Source organism: Cnephaeus nilssonii (assembly GCF_951640355.1).
Source record: "Cnephaeus nilssonii genome assembly, chromosome: 19".
NCBI lineage: Eukaryota > Metazoa > Chordata > Mammalia > Chiroptera > Vespertilionidae > Cnephaeus > Cnephaeus nilssonii.
The window spans coordinates 7170213-7193702 of record NC_137090.1 but is presented as its reverse complement, the minus strand read 5'-3'; the positions used below and the strand labels follow the sequence as shown (position 1 = coordinate 7193702).

At 35.4% G+C, this 23490-nt stretch overlaps 1 protein-coding gene across 2 annotated transcripts in view; it reads right to left on the bottom strand.

Moving 5' to 3' along the window:
- ABCA5 (ATP binding cassette subfamily A member 5) overlaps positions 1–22707 on the bottom strand; it is a 61322-nt gene extending 38615 nt beyond the window's left edge. Inside the window, exons 1-13 of one of the 2 annotated variants that reach the window (XM_079797965.1) lie at positions 22573–22696; positions 19234–19362; positions 17063–17179; positions 15891–16095; positions 13776–13937; positions 12786–12874; positions 11110–11339; positions 9394–9535; positions 8289–8477; positions 6751–6898; positions 4190–4358; positions 3018–3076; positions 637–747 (exon numbers count right to left, since the gene is read on the bottom strand). In XM_079797965.1, the coding sequence (XP_079654091.1) occupies positions 637–747; positions 3018–3076; positions 4190–4358; positions 6751–6898; positions 8289–8477; positions 9394–9535; positions 11110–11339; positions 12786–12874; positions 13776–13937; positions 15891–16095; positions 17063–17164 (1606 nt within the window). In that variant the 5' untranslated portion in view covers positions 17165–17179; positions 19234–19362; positions 22573–22696. Of the gene's footprint in view, positions 1–636; positions 748–3017; positions 3077–4189; positions 4359–6750; positions 6899–8288; positions 8478–9393; positions 9536–11109; positions 11340–12785; positions 12875–13775; positions 13938–15890; positions 16096–17062; positions 17180–19233; positions 19363–22572 lie in introns of both variants that reach the window. The other variant, XM_079797966.1, reaches the window with a different exon arrangement.
- Positions 22708–23490: the final 783 nt, after the last annotated feature.

Genomic DNA, 23490 nt, shown 5'->3' with positions numbered 1-23490 from the left:
ATATAAGATATTAATGCAAAGTGATGCAATTATAAATAAACTTAAAGGTTAAACTACAATTTAAAAGATTCAGATTCAATACATGGAAATTTGGCCCTTTCTTAAAATAAAAATTGTACCTCTACTCTATGCTTACTGTGGAAATATGGAACTGCCATATTGAATTCTGATCTACAGGGCAATCACATGTAACAATTATATGTTTGAGGTATTGTTCTTAAAATTCTATTTTAGGAGATGGTATTGACATTTATTATTCTTTCCTTTTGAACTATTGTCATATAATTAGAAATCTGTACCTATTTTCTCAACCTGAAATATGTATAGGTCTTAAATATCCAGGTAATTACTTATTTATCCTTCCTTGAAAATGAAAAATCAACACACACACACAATCTGATAAAATAGGTACAAAATTAGAACCTTTTTACTTTATGAATCATTTTTAATTTTCTATTAAAAACAAACGTGTATAATAAAAAAAGATAAAACACCTTTATAGACACAGAAGTTGGTTTCAAATCATGGATAAAAATCTATCGTACGTTATTTCAAGGATAATTATGTTGTGCCATCTTAGTTAACAATACTAATAAAACAAGTAAGATTTTTTTTTTTATGTCAGAAAATTCTCACCGTCAGAAGGTGGACATAGGCCACAAAGAATATTCATCAATGTACTCTTTCCTGTTCCACTGTGTCCAAGTAATGCAGTAATCTGACCCTCATATATGTCAAATGACAAATCTAGTTCAGGGGGAAAAAGGAGAAGATTCAAATATAATTTTTATTTCTGTTGAGCTATACAAGATAATCCATACTAGTTAAACAAGTCAATAAATTTAAGACAGATTTAAAGTTACCAGCATATGTACACGTGTCATGTTTAATATTATACCATAATAATAATTGTTATAGTAAATGATATGAACAATAAGTAATAAAAATAAACTTTTATTTTTTTGTTCCCTTGATTTAGAGGGTGCATAAAATACTGGGGAAGATCTGTACACTCACTTTGGGGAATTTCCAAAGGAATTAAAATAGATAATAAAACAAAAGTTTCTTCCCAGGAGTATTCATAGGCATGTTAAATATATTGGCAAGAAAACTAGAAATTGACCAATAGCATGGGAATAGTTAACACTTGACAGGTTCAATTTAAATAAGAGGAAAATGGAACAAAGAAATGTCATTGGATGGATGTGCCAATCACTGAAGGAGGACAGGAAACAGGGATCTGAAAACCCAGCTTCACACAGAGGGGTGGGCAAAAGTGGGCATATAGTTGTGAGTATATGAATCACAGAGTTTATTCTTGTATTTTTATTTATTAAGCATTGCATTATTTATTCATATTAAGCTGTAATCCTACTTTTGCCCACCCCTGTAAGTATAGCCCTTCATTTAATGAAGGTGATCTGGGATTTAGTATCCCTAGAGCTGTAGGCCAGAAGTAAAAATGAATCATCTCTGGAAGATTACATTATCTATCCCTGCACTCAGCCAAAAATAATCAGGCAGGAGAAAGCAAAATAAGACCAAACACCAACAGAAAAGATAAGCAATAAAAATAGATCTAGAGGAGATGTATATACTGGCACCATATGAGAAGATTTAAAATCATTAGCTATCATAGTCACAAAAGAATGTTGGCAAAGAACTAAAAACTACATAAAAGAACCAAGTGGAAAGATAAAAACTGTAAAAGGTAAGTGAAAAAGATTTCAATAGCTTTCCAACTATAAGGAAAATCAGTGAACGACAAGAAAAGTCAGAAGAAAATACCTAAACTAGAGCACAGAGATAAAAGTGTAAAAAACTTGGAAAAGAGAATAAAAGACAAATGGAATAAAGTGAAAAGTCATAGCAAGTAACAAGAGAGAAAAATAGGACAAAAGATTGAAAAAGAAATGGCTGAGAATTCTCTAAAACAGAAGCAAGACACCAAGCCACAGGTTCAAGATGCACTATACAACCGACGCAGAATAAAGGTAAAAACAAAAACATCACCAATGTTGAATATAGTAAAACTGCTGAAAATAAAAAAATAAACAGAAAGATCTTAAATCAATAACATTAGTTAGTAGGGAAATGCAAATTAAATCTTAACATATCAGTGTATTCTACCACAATAGCTAACGTTAAAATCACTGACAATAGCAAATGTTGGTGAGGAACTGTCATACATTCTGGTCATAGCAAACGAGGGTACCAATTTTAGAAAAATGTTCCAGTTCTTAACGGAACCAAGTTAAACATATGACCTAGCAATTCTACTCATGACCTAGATATTCTACTCAAGTATAGTCATGCACCACTTAATGACGGCCATATATTCTGGAAAATGCATTATTAGGCGATTTCGTCCTTGTGTGAACATCATAGAGTGTATTTATACAAAGAGCTATATTCTTACATCACTGGCAGTGCAGTAGATTTGTTGACACCAGCATCACCACAACACGAGTAAGGCTTTGCGCTATAATGTCACAAAGCTACCATGTCACTAGGTGATAGGAATTTTTCATCTCCATTTATTATCTTATGGGACCACCTTCATATATGTGTGATCCCCCCTGCCCCCTCCAAAGCAGCTCACTCGGTCTCTGTAAGTATGTGTATCAAGTATATATGTTCTGTTGGTTCTGAAGAACCCAGACTGACCCACTGCTATACAACTACAATTCTCAGGACAGCCCCTCACAAAAAAAGAATTATTACTCACGAAGTATCAGTAGTGGCGAGGCTGAGAAACCCTGTGTTAAGCCAAAGAAAAAAAAGCAACTAATCTACATACTCATGCATAATAATAAAAGGATAATTGAATATTTTTCATCTTAACAGTTATTACTTTTTCCTTTTACTACTTCGATGTTAGTTGTATTATGAATATTAATCATATAAATAAATGTTAAGTATCCCTAAAGGAAAAAGAGAAAATTGTGATAAAGAAGCTTAAATTTCCCACAAATTATTTTTCCATTTGTAGTTTAATACTAAGGAAAGCTACTTACTTCTCAAAGCCTCCACACTGTCACCTTTCTTTCTGTAGGTCTTCTGAATACCATTGATTCTGGAAAAACACCATTTTCTACTTTAAGTTTTAAAGCAACTTATAAATGTGTGTTTCCATGTACGTCTTTAAATCAAATCTGTCATATTTTGTAAGAATAATAAAGTACATCCCTACTAAAATAATTAATCAAAGAGAGCTAATAATAATTATAAAAGCATTTTTTAAAAAACTACAAGACAAAAACATAGTATCCCTCTCCATTTTAGATGTCATTCATTCATTTTTCGTAAGCCAACTTCTAAAAACAAAGTGAAGCATTTTAACTCAAGCAATTAGAAATTTCTTTTCATCTTTGATACTTCTCTGTTTGCAACTAATCAAATACTTGATTTTAGACAGATTAAAAAACAAATGCTATTTATTTCCCATCAGCACACATTTCAAACTATAAATAAATGTGAAGTGATTCTCTCATCCCACTTTAAATGTTTTACATATTTTACAGAATTAGTGGTTTTATTAACCAGTTTGAGTTTTACCCTTGAAAAGGCAGACCACTGGCCCACTAATTATATCCCAAGTATTTCCCTCTCCCCAGATTTTATATATTTTTCTTAAACTGAAAGAACAAATTACAATTCACTTTTTCTTTCATTTTTATTTCTGCTCTTTTTCTCATTATTTTTTAATTTGGTTTTGACTGATCTAGCAAGAGAGTAATTTCTTTGGTTCTTAGAAATTAAGCTGATATTCTAATTATGTCACAATACCTAAGGGTCTATGAAATTAACAGAGGACAATTTCATATGTTGTATAACTTAGATAACATATCCTGAATCAAATTATAAAGTTCATATGTATTGTTTTAATCCAATACTGAGAAAGTTTAAAACAGCTTAATTGTGTAAACACCCAGTTTTATTACTTTAAAATCTTTTCCTTAAAATGAAAATTTCAAACTTAGCAACAATCTTATTCTAAATGGTTGCAAAGAAGGTAAGAACTTAAAAAAGACAAGTAGCTCTTATTAACACTGTTTTAAAAATCATGAAATGTGTACCAAATCTCCTAAGATAAATTACTTACACACCTTATTTAAAATATAGGATTTAAATGTGGCATGTTCCATCAGCAATTTTTGTACCTAAATTGCCAAAAATTAAATCATACCTTATGGCTTCTTTTCCTATAAATTCTGAAGAAACAGGCTCAACAATTTCACTAAAACTAATATTCCCATTAACATTGCCCTCTGATAATTCTTTATAATTTCTTTTGTTCTTTGACCAATACGATGGCTTCAGAAAATATAAAGATGATCTCCGTAAGCCAAATTCTCCTGAAAAATAAAAAAACTTAATTATCATAACGAACTTTCTAAAAACCAGTTTTATAATCATAAAGGCAATATGTGAAATATATAACAACCTAGATCTTGTTTAGATATGAAGTACTAAGTCAATACTGAGATATAAAATATATCTCAGTCAATAAATAGTTTTAGAGTTGCTGAGAGTGCATAGAATGTAAAGTTGAGTAAAGCACATTTTTCCCCCTAAAGGAACATAAATCTGTATGAGTACACATATACCAAGTGGCTAAAACACAATGCAGGATGCAAGGCATGTCATCCATAATGCTAATAAGAGTCTAGAAGAGGAAACATTTATATCTGGCTAGGGGAAATATTTTGAAAGCTTGAATGTATCATCTTAGAGAGTCTATGAAAATAGGAAGTTTTTAGAAAAGTTGATATAGTTCATAGAGAAGACTTTTTAGAATTAGGAGATTAATACATCAACAGGACAAACATAGGAGACTTATATATGGTAGACAGTGATAGTTGCCCACATACAGCATGTACCCATTTTACCCATTTTCTTCCCCAAAACTGACAATTTAAGAATATCCACTCCTAAACGGCCACGTTTCAAAGAAATCTGACCCTAATTACACAGAAGATTCTAATCGATCTAATCATTTCTTGGCATGCTCTAGTGATTGCTATTGCCCCAGCCATAAGCATGTAACCAATCAGACAGAAGCAGCAAAGGGCGTAGTTGGGAGAAAGTTTCACCCTCCCTCTTCCACTGGCCATGAAACAAAGAAGCAGAAAACCCCGAGGTCATGAGGAGAGCAAATCTGCCAGACTAGAGACAAAGCTGGCAGAAGCATGGGGACAGTGGGTCCCTGATGACATGGTTGAGCAAGTCAAACAACTTGAAAGCCATCCTATCTCTGGACTTCCTTTGAAGTAAAAAACAATTGGTTTCCTTCTTGTTTAAGCCAATAAGAAAAGATTTTCTGCTATGAGTAGCTAAAAACAATCCAATACACTGGATATGTGTTTAAATAGGTAAATAGGACTGTACTAATGAATATTAAGTATAATACAGAGAGGGAGGATGATAAGAAGAGATTAAATATATAATAAGTATTGTGGAGGACATTAACATATGAGTTTCTATTTAACTAGATATACCTATTTAATAAGGATATGCAAAGGATTTTGAGAGGGTGATTAACCTGATTAAAGGAAATAGTGAAGTTCTTCGACTTAAGGTAAGTAATTAGATAAGAGTCTAGACTAGTGCTACCCAATACAACTTTCAGCAATGATGGAAATGTCTTATATCTATGCTGGACGATATGGTAATTAATAGCCATATGTGGCTACTAAGCACTTGTAATGTGGCTGGCTATGAGGAAATGAATTGTTAATTTATTCTACTTAATTTAAATTTTAAAAGCCACATGTGTTTAGCAGTTACCATATAAAACAGTGCAGGTCTAGAACACAGACAAAAATAATGAAGAACTCAAGGGGAAAAGTAAGAGGGGTACTGGGTATTTCATAATATTTTGAATCTACAGGAATTTGCTGTATCAGTGATATTCATCTCATGGCACACATAAATTAATTACTAGAATTCTGTGGCACACCAAAAAATGTCATATCTTTTGCTGGCCAGACCAAAAAAAAAAGGTATAGTTTTGATTGATTCACACCTGACAGCTATTTTGTTTTGTTGTTGTTGTTGCTGTGATGGCTGTTTTATTTGACAATCGAAGGGAAAAGAAGTCCGTTTCCCTGACTAAATAGGGAGCACACCCATTGAAAATCTCTGCTACAGATGCAGGATAGAAGATGAGGGGAATGGTAGGAGATACAAGATTGCTTCATAGTTTTAGACGGTAGAGGGTAAAATAATGAAACACTTGAGCCAAAGAAGACTGAGATAGGGAAGTACCAAGTTAAGAAGTTCAGTTAGGGACTCAAGCCTTTTAAAACAAACTGCTCTTGCCCTAGCATAGCCAGTTTGGCTCAGTGGATAGAGCACTGGCCTGTGGACTCAAGGGTCCCAGGTTTGGTTCCGGTCTACAGCTCATGCCCGGATTGTGGGCTTGGCCCTCAGTGGGGGACGTGCAGAAAGCAGCCAATCAATGATTCTCTCTCATCATTGATGTTTCTCTCTCTCCCTCTCCCTTCCTCTCTTAAATAAGAAAATATATATATTTTTAAGAAACAACTGCTCTCTTTTTACACAATCTTCTTATGTTCACTACTGGTTAAGACACGGGTACAAAATATATTTATTTAAAATTAAATTAAAAGCTTTAACAATGAATGTAAGTTGGGTGCTTTGGCTAAACAAAAAACAAAATTAAGTTGATCCTATGTGGACAAAACTAAAAATCTTTAAAGTTAAATCCAAAAACTATGTGCATACCTGGAATGACTTGATCAAGATAAACAGCCAAGAGGACATAGAATATACTATTAAGTATTAGCATGATAATAGTAATAATTAGAGGATATGGACCTTCAGTCAAATTATAAAATAAAGCACCTTCATTAATATCTTCCAAATGCATGACCTGAAGAACAGAAACACCAATTTTATTATACAAAAATGATAAAAATAAGCAAAAGCTACCACTAAGAGTTACTTCTTATATCCAGAGTGACAGTAATCAAACTGGGTCTTTTAACAGATTAAAATCTACCAAATTAGTAACATAAATTTATAAGGAAAATAGTAAGAACTTTACCAAACTCTTAAGTTTATAACAGCAATCCCTTTCAATCATGTTTTTAATGTGGTGCTTCTAAAACTAGTTTACATCCACTCCTGGGGTATTGAATTCTAATACTATTATTATCAAATGAAATAAAAATAAAGTATGATGTTAATACTAACTAATGCAAACAAAAGACTTATGGTCCACATAGAAGGCAAACAAATTAAAATAAAATTATTTCATTAGAGAATAAAATTAATGTCAACATCTTTTCAATACTGAAAAGGGACATAGTATTATAATTAATGTAATTATTAATACAATTGTTAAGTTATTCATGGTAGCTATCTGTGACAGAGCAGAGAAGACTGTATTAGAGTTTGAGGCCTTATTTAGCTTCTAGACCTGCCAGTAAGAGAATAAACTGTAACTGTACCACCTTTCTGAATTTCAGCCTTATCTGTGAAAAGAAGATGAAATAAATGACACTAAAGGTCCCTTCCCCTCACCTTCCTAAGTGAAGGGGACTCGGTGGATTTCCAAAATGTATTAACAATAGCTCTTAGAGATCTTAAGTAGCTAAAATTTCTTTAATTCAATATTTTTTAAACAATCTAAGTCTCTACCCAGCAAACATGAATAATGTCTTATACTAAGTAATTCATTTTTATTCTGACATTAACCAAATGTATGTTGTTACATAAAACAATTCCTTACAAGAATTTCTCCCTTAGGACCTGCCAGGCCCTGTAAAGACCAATAAATATCAAATTTATAAATCTAAATATTATTTAGGTGACTGATAATCCCAGGAATCCTGGACCAATAATATCTACCAGGTCTACTTATTTTACTGCTACAGTCATGAAATATTTGTTCTGCTCCACACACAATTTCCTCCAGACACACATCTAAGATTATTTTACAACAGGTAACAATGTAACCAGGCCATAAGCAATCTAAATTATCTGACACCTAAGCTAATCACTTCTAACAAACTGAGTTATTGCAATGAACTAGACTGCTGAGATATACTAACACAGAACGTGGAGAATTTACAAACAGATAATATAAATGAACAAATTAAAATGGAGAAAATATAAATGAAACCAATATAAAATGTACTCCAGTATTCAAATATTCCTTTCTCAGATTTAATTTTTTTTTTTTTCAAATCACAGGTAGACAAGCTGCATGAAGCTGAAAAGACAACAGTTAGTGAAAGCAACATAAATATGCCACCTACCTGTGCAATACCAATCAAAAAAGTACACTGACAGAAGGGACTTAAAAGCCACACTAATGATTTAGGAAAACTTTCCACGAGGACTATCAAAAGGCCAACAAATCCAAAAGCCACAGTGACTAAAAATTCAACTATTCCCACATGTTTTGACTTTTTAAACAGAGGTGTCAGCATTAAAGCAAAAAATACCTATAAAATATAAATAGTAAGTTTAATGCACATTGTTCATATACATTGGTATTAAAACAAATACAATTAATTTCTAAATGCTATAAGATATTTTATTTTCATACAAATAGTAATATACATTTAAATATTTAAACTGACAAATTTAAAAACTGCATGTTATCTATATAGTAGGCAAACATGATCACCTGTAGTCTACAGAAACCATAACAGCTATGTGTTTCTGGAGTTAGATGTGTACATATATGAACAAAACAATAAATCAATAAGCTTTTAAATATAGACCCCATCTTTAAAGTTTTATGTATCGATATGAAACAAAGCAAGTTAAAAACTGGGCAATTATGTAGAAAAGTATATGAGTTATATGTAAATTATTATGTTAAAGAGAAGAGGTGATAGTGAAATATTTAATAACTGGCACAGCATGGGTATAGAAACCAACCAAGATGGAAACTGGAACCACTTAAAACAAAGGCTGGTCATTAACAGCCAGCATTCAGCCAATATACTTAATGGACCTCAACACTTCCCAAGAGCTGTATTTACAAAGACATATCTTTATACAACATCATCCTGTAATATAAGTTAACTTTCAAGATTTCATGAAAACAAAGGGATAAAAAGTCTAGTACTACACAATCTTAAATGCACATGTTATATGAAGAGTAAAAGATAAGTTCAGAGGATTTGTATGTGAAATACATCATATAAAAACAAGTTAAATTGAAACTTGAGACTATTTTCTACCTTTCCTAGAATGAGGTACAATGATGCCATATGTGTCATTAATCAATAACCTCATAACAATCTGTCTTTCTTGGGAAATTGACTATAAGTAGGCCAAAGAATAAGACTTTACTACATTAAACAAATATTTTGGCAGTTCCTTATTCCTATTTCAAGTGGAAATACTTACAGATGATAACCCATACAGGAAAAAGAGTAGAAATATCACAACGCAGCTACTTTGAGGGAATAATGCGGAAGTTGTTGCAATAACTGCCATTAGAATGGACATGAGAAAAATCAAACTTGCATACAGAAGAACCCAGGAGAGCCTAAAATGAGAATACAAATACATTTATGGTTAAATGGCATGGGTTTTAAAAGTTCAAAATAAATTACTTCAAACAAAATTTTATCTTTATTTCAGCCATTATATTTTTAAAATTAAATCAACCTATTAATTTCTGTGTATGTTCATGTATTGAAAATGAATACTCTTATATGTAATTAAAAATATAGTACTGGTTAAGTTATACTCTGATATAGATATTAAATGGTGATTATCTTTGCAAGAGTAAAAAAATGAGTTATTATCAATCATGATTAATTTAAATTTAATATTTCAAAATTTCAATCATACACATTACTTCTAATTTTCTTAAAATACACGAGTTTAATGATTAACAATTTTCTTTATTGCATGTGCTACAATAAAACCCCTGGTAACTTATGGTATTTTAAACAAGACTACATCACTAATCAACAACATAATTACTACATATTTACACATCAGATAAAGAAGATCAATAACAGATTCACTATATTTGTTCGAAATTTCTCCTCAAATCAGAGCTCAATGGAATTTTTATAGTAGTTTCATTTTATCTTTATCTTTCAAGTTAGTAGATGATTTAATATATGCTATCATAAAATCACTGTAATAGAGCTAAAGGATACCTAAATTTCCAAAATGCAACCCATCATTTTACAAAGGTAAAACTGAAGCACTGAAAGACTGTTTTGCCTAAATTCTTCCAGCTACTGCTTCCTCACAAAATACTTTAATAACCCAATGCATCTTAAAAACCAATCACTACTAAAATGACAGGAGGGAAAAAAAAAGGAGCAAAGAAAACAGGTTATACACAATGATCCCATCAGGTAAAGTGTTATAATTAATTGTTGCATTGAGTTAAATGGAATAAAATTTTGTAAACTGTCCTATAATACCAACTCCCATGCCTTAGTAACTTTTCCCAAAATGTATTAACTTTTCTCCCAATATGGGGTCAAAATAAATTTTCTCACAACACAATAGGAAAATTAAGAAAAATTCACCTAGAATTACTAATAACAATGCATGACTCTATAAAATTATCAGTTTTAAAATGCTCACTTGTGAAAACAAATTTTTCATTTGTTTCTCTATCAATTAAATTTCATCTTAATTCACACAAATAATCTTTTTTCAGGAAAAAAGCCTATAAACTGCATGCACAAAGTTCAATCATTTTAACTAAATTTTTAATACCGTGTACATGCTATGATATTGGGAGAGGACCATACAAAGCAATTAATTTCTAACTCTCCAAGACCTCATATATTCTATGCACTGAAGAAATACACTAAAACACATGGAGCACACTTTATCAATTCAAACAAAATGTGCAATAAAATTTTAACATGTAATGTTAACATGCTTTCCAAATCCCACTTTTCTTATATTAAAGCAAGCCAATCGATTGCCGAAGCTTGTTGAATAGTCTCACATTTCAAGAAGAAGACAATCACTGTGAGAAAACAGGAGCAGTACCTCTCCTACCAAGTCAGGTGAATAACAAGATTGAAATTCTGAAATTTGTATAATTAATAATTAATCATACTGAATAAACTTTTAATAACATACCAAAAGGCAGTGTCATGAAGTCCCATTATCTTTAAAAACTCTTTTAGCTTTTTCTCTTTTTCTGCCACGATATGAATTGCCAAAAAGTATCCAAAGGGTGAAAATGCTATTACTAAGTATATTAAAATTACTCCTCGGGGAAAGGTATCTATTTCTACAACAGCAGTTTCTCCCATAATAACAGCTTTAGTTGCTTCCAGCTCCTTCCATACAGAAACATTGGTCTTCAACTATAATTGGAAAATGTAAATACATTCGATTAATTTTCTTCTGAAAGTAACCCCTAAAAAATTGTGATAAATATACCAAAAAAATTAGTCAATAACCTAGTAAATACAATCCTCAAGAAGCTAAACACCTGAAATAAAGTGACTGACCCCAAAACCATGATAGAGTAGAATATTGCTTTTATATATTCTGGAAGCAAACCATAAAGTTTAAAGTCTGAAGTTGGGAAGTATACATATTTTGATAAAATAATTTGTCAAAGAAAATAAAATTTCAGTTATCATCTTAAGCAATTATGTATGTATATTAACATATTCATTTATAAAATTGAAGAATTAAGGAATGATTACTAGTAACATGAATGACTATCATTAAAAGTGTTATTTTAAATAGTATTTTTTAAAATAGTATGTCCTATTGTTTTATAATATATGTATACAGCATGTATAGATAGATAATGTAATTATGCCCTATGATACCTCTACCGACATGCAACGTAATGTATAAAATGTGATCTGCTTGGCCTATTCTTCCAGTGTGATCTGGACTGTCTGTACCTTAAACTTCTGTATTACTGATTTGTGTAATATTACATATCTATAAAACATATTCCATGTGTGAGAGTTTAGTTTATAAAACAATTCTACATATATTATCTCCTTTGGTTCTTTTAACAACCCTGTCAGGTAAAGCATTATTGTAATCACTTTACTATATAGCAGTCTAACAACAGAGATAGGTCTTCTGTTCAAGGCCTCCTGTTCATTTTTATAAAAATGTGAAGCATGGATCAGGCCTAAGCTTGTCTTTAAAATATAATTGTAACATTCTATATGCAATCCTAGTGGCAGAATAGTACTAAAACTACACTGCCAAAAAGCAATAGGCTGAACTAGCTTTGCCTCTAAATTAACTGAGTTTTGGAAAATCACTTAATCTCCCTATGCTTTAGTTTCATATATAAAATGGACATAATAACAGCAGCACCAATCACAAAGGGTTGGTAAAGATTAAATTGGTTAATATTAGCACATAACTTAAAATCATGTTTGGCAAATAAATTATAAATGTTTGTTAAATTAAAAAATAAAATCTACTATGATTAAGATAAAGATACTCACTTTCTTTAAAATAAGTTATTTTTATTCAAGGGGGAAAGTCTGAAAATACAGATCTTTCACAAATATTACCTATGGTCAACACAGATACAATAAGACAGATATATAGAACGCTGAATCATATATTTAGAAATTATCCATTAATGTGGGTTTCAAAAATATTAAAACAGAAAATATGACTTTGTCCTTATCTTTTTCTCTTAAAGAAGTTGTAATAAGTTATGTATTTTATTCATTTGACAGCAATCAAAACAAATACTGTTGTAAATACCTAGGGCATAATTGTTAAAGTAAGGTTTGGCTTTCTTTTTCTTCCTTTATCATATTTACCTGGATAATGGCAGCGTCTATGGATGCTTGTAAAACTGTGAACCCTGAGGACCAGTACTGAGCAGCCTCACATGATTTTGAACAGCCAGCTATGGGGGGCGGGGGGGGGGGGGGGGGGAAATGTGAGATATAAGATTCTGCATGACTTGTAAATGCCTTCTCTTAAAGATAACATATGGAGGTTTACCAAAGTAGTATGATTACTCATTTTCTACAGGACCAAAGAAAATAAGCAATTACCCTTCGAAAACTAAAAATATCTCATTCCTGATTTGTTCATTTAAAATAACATGTTTTATGATACTGAATGGTAAATGAAAATAAATAGAAATTGTAAAGATAATTATTTAAAGTAAGTCACTTTTCTGTTTTAAGGTAAGTTACTCTACAATGACTTATCAGCTTGAAAGCACTTCCAGATACAAAGACAAGCCCATGTTAAGTCAATAGAAAAAAATATTCTCTAAGGCCTTTTTGTAATTAGTCACAAATTCAATACTTAGCATAGTGACTTCAATATTGATCAACAAATGTCTCTGGTTAATAATATTTCTTCAGAAGTTTAAGCACTGAAGGCTGTTTTCCATGTTTCAAACATAAACTAATGAAGTTCACTGGTGGAAAACCTTGAGGTTTTAAAGATATGTAATATACTATTTGTGAAAACAATTACAGGAGAAAAAAATACAGATTAGAACGTCATATAATTCAAGATACATTTTTGTTACTGTAATCAATGTTATATAAATGTATTAAAATGAAAATGGGTGTTACATTAATTTTATTTTATTATATACGTAAATGTAAATAGGTGGTTATTTAAGTACACTTACATATATTCATGCTACACTTGACAGTTTTCTTATCTGAACAAATAAGTATTGTTGAAAATGTCAATGTTGGACCTGACTAAAATTTTGCATATGAACTATAAGCAGCAAAACACATACATTTAACAAGTTTTCAACTTTTTTGGGGGAAACTACTTACCTCTTGAATTCATATAAACAGAAGTTACTGGAATCATATCAGGGAAAAAACGGAGTTCATAGGACATGAAGTCTTTGAAAAACACGCCTACAAAGCTGTCGGTCTTAAAAAGACTGGATGCTAGCAATTCCTTTTCATTTGCATATTCTTCAGTAATTATGACTATAAAATACAACAATATAGTTAAGTCACAATTTAAAATAGTTTATCTAATACAATAGACATTATATTTGATGAATGTAATATTTTATAAGCACTTCTGTTTTATGTTCTAGCTTCTTAGAAAATGAAGAGCTCTTCTAAAAAAATACTAAAAAATAACAAATAGTACAATTTTACACACACGATTTAACTGTCATTTAATTATATAAATTATGTACAATACATGTATTGGTATGATAAGAATATACACTTTATATGTGATACTTGCAGTCCACTTATCTATCCCCAAGTAAAACTATACAAATAAGTTCTTGATAAATGAGTGGGTATTTTCTTTTCAAATACCTTCTTATGAAGAAAATTCCATAATCCTTCTCAGACACTAAAGTATATATTTTAGTAACTATGATGCAATGCTTCTTTGAATAAAAATTGGCACTGAAAACCAATATAGCCTGTTCCTCTCTTAGAAGATATGTGGAGGAAATACTGTAGTCATCATTCAGATCCTTTCACATCAGATAACCCTAATTTTAAAATATTTTCTTGAGGCTTTATTTACAAGCAACTAGTTTTCAGTACAGAAGCTTCAGAACATGTGGCGAAGTGGAAAGAACATAGGATTAGTATTTAACTTTATTACTTATTAGCTGAGTGAGCACAGGCAAACAATTCCCCAAACTTTAATATCTTCATCCACAATACCTACCTGATCACACTGGGTTCTTAAGATCAAATGCAGTCACAAATATGAAAATGCTTTGTAAATTTAAAGTATTACTTAAATGTTAATTACTGTGATTTTCCAGACCTTTTAAGGTAGACCTGCAACTCCAGGATTGATACGAATAAAAAGGGTGTTAGGTCAACGTCATCTTAGTCATATTACCATGTATGTCGGTATATCCCACTTTCAGATAGCTTATGTTAAAAAGATAGAACTTTAAAAAAATCTATATGTTTCTACTATTTTGGCATCTAAATTAATATACACTGACTTGAATTTTTCGGTGTATATGCTTTTCTCCTGCTTAGACTTATCAATAAATTTTCTTAACATTTCTGATCAGTTTTTTGAGCTGGCATGCTAAATTATTATGATTATCCATGTTACTTGTGCTTAATATGATAAACCAATAAACATGCTATATACCAGTAAGATAGGTGTTTGATAAAAATATTAAGTAGCAATAAGCCAGAAAGAAGTCAACGGGGGAAGTTACTGGACTCCTTCTATTCAATGATGCACTATCCGATAATGTCATAACACATACTAAAAGTTAATTACAACTATCCTATTATAAAACATGTTAATCTGTTATTATAAGACATGTTAATCTGTTATTTTCTACAATTCAGCATTTCATTAAATCAGTCACCACAGTATGAACATTTCTGTCACTTTCTCCAAGTCCTGCTTTAGGTTCTCGCTCAGCCACTTTACTCTTCGGACCTCATTGTTTTCTATTCCATTTCTTTGTGAGAAGTACAAACTGAGAAAAACAGACTTAGGCACTTAGCCACAGTCATAGTCTCCAAAACTAAGTACTTCTCCAGTTTATACCATATACCTCCATAAATAAGTATGGCAATCTGAAAAGATTATTGCTTTATCATCTTTATCATATGTTTCCAACCTCTTAATTATTACATGAGACAGACTCGAAATGTTCCTTCAAATCTTTTGTCCCATATAAATACACTTATTTTGTAATGGCCTAAGAATTAAATATAAACTATTAAAACATATATTATATGACTATTAACAAAAATATATATGAAAATTTCGGAAGAAAAATAAGACAGAAGAGTTAAATAATTTTAATATTTTTAAAAAACTGTACTTTGGTGAAAGGGTATGTCTCTAAGTGTTAAGAATGTTATTTACTCAATAAAGCAAGCAGAAGAGGTTTTCTGTAACAGGTAGAATACAGAGATAAAAGCTCACAATACCATCAGAAAGGTGATCAGTAGAAACCTTTTGCATGATGTTTCTTGTAATATTAGTCGCTGGAGTATATCCAAGAATTAGGTTAAAGAGAATAGATTTGTCCATAGAATTAAGTTCAATATCAGGCACTTCTTCATATTTCTTATTTGGATGCATCATGCTAATTAATATTAACCAAAATAAAAAAAACAGTGGAAAAAGAATTTCCTATAATAAAGGAAACAAAATAATTATGAAGTATAACAATGACAACAAAATTTATCAAAGTTTCTATGCAAATAATATAATTAATACCAAGAAAAAAACATGAGAAATCTGGCTCTCAAGTACAAAAAGTAAAAGCAGTTCTATCCTAACCCAACAGTTGTATTAATTTTCCTTTACATTTTTACTATATTTTTAAAAACAAGTCATGTAATAAACTAAGACATAAAAATTAATGTATTTAAACAAATGTACTCATATATAATTTTATTTAAAATAACTTACCAAACACCCCTAATAGAGAGGACCATAAAAATGTCTTTATTTAATTCTACATTAAAACTCCTGCTTTAATTATTCCTAAATTTCTAAAACTACACTCAGTTAAATTCAATAGTCTGCTATAATAGAGATGAACTATCTATTATTTCATCTTGCTATTTAATTGTTCTGCTGGTTTCAGGAAAAGATAACCAATATATTTTCATCCTTTAAAATTATTATTATTACTGGTTAGACAGAGTTCTTATTTTCCTTTAGCCTTTAAAGCAATGTATGCTTTAAAACATTACGTTAAACAAATACATGACATAATTTTGGTAATGTTAGGCAATTCAACCCAGAGTCAAAAGATGGGAGGTTATGGGGAATAAACTACAAAATAATGTTCAACAAAGTTGTCTGTGGAATTTATTTTTCATGTCATGAAACTTGGGAAATGCATTCCTAAAAATTCAAATTAAGCACTGATATCAGACATTAACTAAATTTAGGAATCATTAGAATTTTTAACATTTAGAAAATAGGTAATTTAGGTACTTTCTATGGCTTTTTTACTTCACAAGCAAATTAAAGGAACCTAAAAATATTAAATTATAATAAAAATGTATTCAGCAAAATAAACATCTCTTAAAGATGGAATACAGAATAAACTGCAAGGGGGCATAAGAAAGAAAAACATTTAACTTACCTGAACACTACTTTTTTTAGTCCTGCATTTAATTAGGTAATTCTTCAGTAGCAGTGTCCTGGTCTGTCTCCAAACTCCCACCTCCCTAATTGCAGTAGCCATGTTTTCTGGATCAGTCTATAAAGGGGGGAGATTTAAAAACAAAAATTAAAAATTTTTTAAAAACTGGAACCACACAGTTAAGAACATGCCATTTTTAATGGCAAAACAAACGAATATCCCAGTCTCAGGTTGGATGGAGTTAAGCATACTCCAAGCTGTCTCTCCTCCCTGGAAAGAACGCATGGAACAGCAATTTGAAGACCCTGGGAGGAATTAGGGGCATGTGAAACAAGAGGGAGCCAGAATTATAACTACCACCAACCAACAGGGAGCTTGCCACTTTTTGCCTGGAATGCACTGGAAGCAGGCACCAGGGCACCAATCTTATTTTGTTTTCTACTTTTTCTTGTGTCCCCATCCCCCAGTAATCCCAAGATAGTAGTGGCAGGCTGCAATAACGAAAGTTTAATGTAGCCAAAACTCTGAAGCAGGGGAACCTTCCTCTCCATTAAGTGGAGTAATGGTTCCAAAGGAGTGGGGCCAAATCCTACTGCTTTCTTCCCTCCTTGCCACACGGGACCCTGGATGTCAAGAATGTGGTTGCAAAAGTGTAGCCCACTGATAGAGATAACCCATAGCTTTCCGGCTGGAGGATGAAAAAGAGGAAAGCAAGCAGGGAGAGCAAATCAAAAGGAGCTCAGGAAAGAAACACAGTCAAGTTGTTTATTAACTCCTGGACTAACCCCCAAACTGGGCATCCAGGGATCTTATCCTATTCTGTGTACCACAGGCTTGAGGAACTCAACAGACAGATGTCAGACCACTGTCCAGATTCAGACCTGTCACTGGGTGGTACACACGGGACACATCCAAACTGCAGCGCAAAGGCTTTTGAAAACCAAACTGAAACTAGAACCACAGCTCAAACAGTGCGGGTAGAAACCTGCAGCCTGAACCTAACCAGGTTGGCAGCAGGCTAAAAGAAAGTAACAACACTCTCCATAGGATTAAGGCAAAACTCAAAGTCTCCTACAATCCAAAATTACTTGGCAAATGAAGCATGTGGAAAATATCAACTCTTTTTTAAGAAATGAAAATCACCAGAAGCCAATGCCAAGATTTCGAAATTTTCTGGCAAAAAATTTAAAGCCGCTATTAAGTAAAGTGCTCCAGCAAGTGGTGGTGTTCAAAAGAATAAAAGGGAAAGGCGGTGAAGAAGGCCTGGCCTGCCCCACATTTAACATTGGCTGTGAGAACAGAATCATGCAGACAATATCCAGGAGTTCGCTCTCTAGTAATATAGTTCACACAGCACATGGCAGAGTTGGAAATGATGGAGAGGACCATACAACATAAAGAGCAGCTTTCTGAGTAAACAACATGTATCAGACTTTCTCTTTTGCAACATTAGAAGATGATCCGTGAAAGCACAAGTTTACAACTAAAATACAATAAAACTTTTAATGGTATATTTTTAACATATCATACTTTTTCGAAAACTTGTAATGCTTGATGTAGTTCTGACTCAAAGTCTTACCAATGCAGAATTTTTAAAACTCTTTAACAGACCCACTTCTTAACTGCTAAAGAAAATGACAAAGATACAGAAATAAAGGTACAAAAGTTTTAAAAAAATTAAGTTACTTTCTATTGACTCACAGTATGTGTTACTTTTGTTGTATAACTTTAAATAATAATTATATAGGTTTCAAACACCTAATATTAATCAAATATTTAACTTTCCTAGATGAATACTTTCCTAGGTTAAATAATTCATACTAAATCTAATAAATTGCAAGAAAACTGAAAGCTACTAAAGCCCTTTCTCCTTTTCTAATATTAATAATTGACTTAAAGATTAGAAGTTTACATAATCTGACACTCAGTCTCAAAAATTCATTTGTTTACTAAAGAAATATTGATTACTGCATTAGCATGCTATAAAACATATTTCACCTTTCTCAAAACAATACAAAATGTACATGACCTTTAGAAATAATTGTAAGGGGAAAATCATTTGGAATGCATTAGTTTTATTTCCGAGAGAAATGAATTCAGATTATATCCTATAAAATAAACTGAATCACCCTGATGTTCGTAACCTTCCGGTAACAGATGTGGCCAATCACCTTAGCAAGCCTGAAAGAGTCTCAGAACGGCTCTCAGCTGAAAATGTTCCACTATCTCCCACAGCTGACTGTCGGAGGTTACTTCTGTTCCACCCCAGCAAAGCTGATTATCACTCCTCTGTTCCAAGTCTGTAACCAATAAATAAACTGTAATTGCAGTTACCAAACTGGTCATTTTTTTTTTACATCTTAGTCTTAATCTTGAACTTGACCATGAGATCCTTGACCAAAAAAAATAAATAAATAAAATAAAAGACTGCCTAATATATCTTTGCTTCTCTACCACTAATGGTAATATTATAACCAATACCTTCCTGCAAATTACGAGGCTTTCTGAGAGTCTAGAAATCAACGGTGTGCAAATTACAATGGAGGAGGTGGGGGCTAAATCCAGCCTGTTTTGTATAGCCCGAGTTCAGAGGGCTTTCCCCCCCATTTTTAATGATTGGGGGGTCGGGGAATCAAAGAATAATATCCTGTGACATGTAAAAATTACATGAAATTCAAATAAAGTGTTACTGGAACACAGCCATGCTCATTTGTTTCGGTATTGTCTATGACTGCTTTGTGCTCCAACACCAGAGTTAGGTAACTGAAACACAGGCCAGATGGTCTGAAAAACCTAAAATATTTACTATGTGGCTCTTTACAGAAAAGGGGGGTCTACTGACCCCTGATATAGATTAAAGGAATAAGAAAAAGTGGCACATTCATTTAACACTCAACATAATGACGAAAAATAAGTTAGACACTATCACTGACTTTACAGATAGGTAAAATGTAATATAATGTGATAAGTGCAATTGGGGGAAAGAGCTTGGAACAGACTGGAATGGAAATTCCAGGCAGAGAAAAAGAAATGGAAAAGCTAGACTCCCAAAAAAGCTTAACTTGCATAAAGAACAAGGACACCTGCAATATGGCAGAGGCACAAAGTGAATTAGGGCAAAGGACTGCAGGTGCATGCTCCACACCACACTGTACAGATGGGCAATGGAAAGTTGTGGAATACCTAGCCTGCAAAGTCAAATTAAGACACTCTATTTTGTGTACCCACATATAGCATCCCATATTTCCTCTACGGGGCTTTTCATACCTCAGCCTGACTGGTTAATTGCCTGGCAATCATCTATTTCACTAATCCATTCACTCTCCCAAAGCCCCAAACCTTCAAAAAGCGTCCACCCGCCCCCCGCCCCCAGTACCTTCGGATGTCGAGCTGATTTCTACTTCACTGAGAATACTGAAGCTACTGGAAATTTCCAAAATGCCCTACCATCCCTCCTACCCTCCCACCCATCTACAGCTAATGTGCCTAATGTAATGTTATACATTTCAACAAAGTGCTACTAGTATTTCAGCCTAAACTGAAGACTGTGTTCATTAGAACTCGGAGCCACAAAAGCGTAAATGCATGGAACCTGGTATTAACTGCATAGGGTGGGGCAGAAGTCGGGTTACAGCTGTGACTACACAAAACAAGCGTTGACTCCTGTAGTATTATTACTGCATGATTTTTCCATACAAACAACTGTAAGCCTACTTTTGCCCACTCTGTACTTTTAACATTTATTTTTTGGAAGAAGAGGTGAAGCACATACTTGGCAGATAACTTGAAAGAAATCCTGCCCACACAGGCTTTTCAACTAATGAAATAAAAGCACTACAAAAAAAAAAATCAAGCCTTTTAACTTAACAGGAGATAAATTATAAATGCTCTCTTCTCTACTATTTGAACATTTGCTAAAGGCAGTATAATAACACAGCAAAATACTCACTGTTGAAATGATTTAGCGGTTAAATTTTAACCTAAAGTTTACGACAGCATTTCTTGCTGAATGGGAAAACAGCGACGCCATCAATGGTACAATGATAAGCTATCCAACACCTTTTCTTAATGGCTCCTAAAAGCTTCTGCTTAAAACTGTTGTAACCCAATTAATTCACACACGAATGCAGATTGCCACGTATTACAGAACTCTTTTATAAGCTCATCTTCCCAATTAAACTCAAGGGCAGAGATTCTATGGTACTCTTGGCACATAGTTGAGTATCTGGGAAATAAGATATCCAAAGAATCGTGGAATGTACCAATAAATTCGCTTTTATCCTGAGTGTAAGGTTTCCCTACACTCAACCCCTTTTAAAAGGAAAATACATTTAAACAGCACGCATTCAAGGATTCACACCCGGTTAGTTCGATTTTACCCGAACACCCCAAGGGCCCTAATTACCCTACTATTCTCTTGCATGGAGTCTTCCCTAAAGACAGGAAATATCGCTCTTTGGGCCCAGACACAAAATTAGAAAAGCGCCAGAATTGAGCGTCTGGCATCCCTGGGTTGAAATCTCAGCTCTACCTTTTGTGTGTGTGTGTGTGTGTGTGTGTGTTTCTGGCTGAGACCTTCCTAAGTGACTTAACCTCTCTGAGCCCCATTTTCCACAACTAGAACAACACCTCCAACCCCACAGGGTTGCCCTCGGGATTAAATGAGATAAAGACTAAGCCTGGCTCCCGGTCGGGAGTCCACCCTTAGACTGCTAAGCCTCCCCTTCCGTTCCTGCCGAACGTCCTTGATGCCCGGGGGACCCGACCGTCTCCATCGGAGACTTATTTACATGCACACCCAAGCCTCCGAGCTCAGGACCAGCCCTCCCGGGGCTGCTGAACCGCCCCTCCCGGGGAGCTCCGTGCCTCCCGCCGGCTTAACTCGCACACAGGCCGAAATACTCTGTCCACGCCCGGAGCGTTTCTTTGCGGGTGAGGAAACAGGGTGTCTTTTCCCCCCCAAATCGTGTCACGAGCGGTGCGCCTTTCCCCCACCCACCTCCCTTCCACACGCGCGGCGAGGATGAGCGAGCGCGCCCCGAGGAAGAAGGAGTAAGCGAAGCTACCGCTGCGGCTGTGCGGGGGCGCGCGGGGGGTGAGGGGGGGGGTGATGGACAACATTTCCCCTCTCCCCCGACCGCCCCGAGGAAAGAAACGACCCCGTCCAACCAGACGCACCCTGGCGGTCGCCCCCCAGCCCAGCCCGGCCTCGGGTCCGGGGTGCCGGGCGGGGGGCCCCCTCAGCACCCCAAGCATCCGCACACTCACGCCCAGGGAGGAGCAAACCGCGCTTCCCGCGCGCTGGGGAGCGGCCTCTCTCCCACCCCCGCCGTCTCCACCTCATCCCCGACCCACCCGCCCGCCCGCCCGCATCCTGCTCCGCTCCCCAGCCGGGCAGCCCCTCAACGGCCGCCTCCGGCCGCCCGGCTCGACCCTCTCCTCCCCCAGCGGCGGGCGGTTTCCCCGGGTCGGGGAGCCTCCGACGCCGCAGCCCTCGGCGCCGTCCTCACTTCAGGGCCCGGGCCGGAGCCGCAGCGCAGTCAGGCCGGGACGCGCTCCGGGTGTGCAGACCGCGCTCCGAGAGGTGCGTGAAGGCGCGTCCCCCCCCGCGCGCGCGTTCCCGCCGCTGCGTGGCGCGCGCCGGGGCGCAGGCGGGGTGGGCGGAGCGTCCGCGAGGGGCGCGCGCCGGGGCGCAGGCGGGGTGGGCGGAGCGTCCGCGAGGGGCGCGCGCCGGGGGGCGGGGCGAGCGGGGCGCCGGGAGACCAGGATCCCGCGCGCCCGCCCGCCGGGCTGCGGAGGCCCGGGAGTCCCGCGTCGCGAGACTGCGCAGTGGAGCCCTCCCCGCGCTGCCCTGGGAGGCGCGGGCAAAACTAGCGGCTGGAAGTCAGGAGCTCGGGTGTGAGTCCCCACCCGGGTGACCTTGCCCGGCGGCCCTGCCCGCGGCGGCCTCCCGGGTCGCAGCGAGTTGTAAGAATCCGTCCTTTTCTTCTGTGTCCCCGCGACGTCGGGCCGGTCCTCTCCTTGGACTGCAGGTCCCTTCCCTCCTCCGCAGTCCCTCCTTGCCGCAGCGATGGGGTGCAGTGACCTCGTGGTCCTGCTTCCTCGGCCCCCGTCAGACACCGCCGCTGGGACACCTGGCCATGGAGGCCGCTTTGAGTTTCTGCAGTGCCCTCGTGAGAGTCTGGGAAAGGGGCAGATTCTGAATTTTTTAAAAATGACCTGAGGTGCCGAAACCTGTTTGGCTCAGTGGACAGAGCGTCGGCCTGCGGACTGAAAGGTCCCAGGTTGGATTCCGGTCAAGGGCATGTACCTTGGTTGCGGGCACATCCCCAGTAGGGAGTGTGCAGGAGGCAGCTGATCGATGTTTCTCTCTCATCAATGTTTCTAACTCTCTATCCCTCTCTCTTCCTCTCTGTAAAAAATCAATA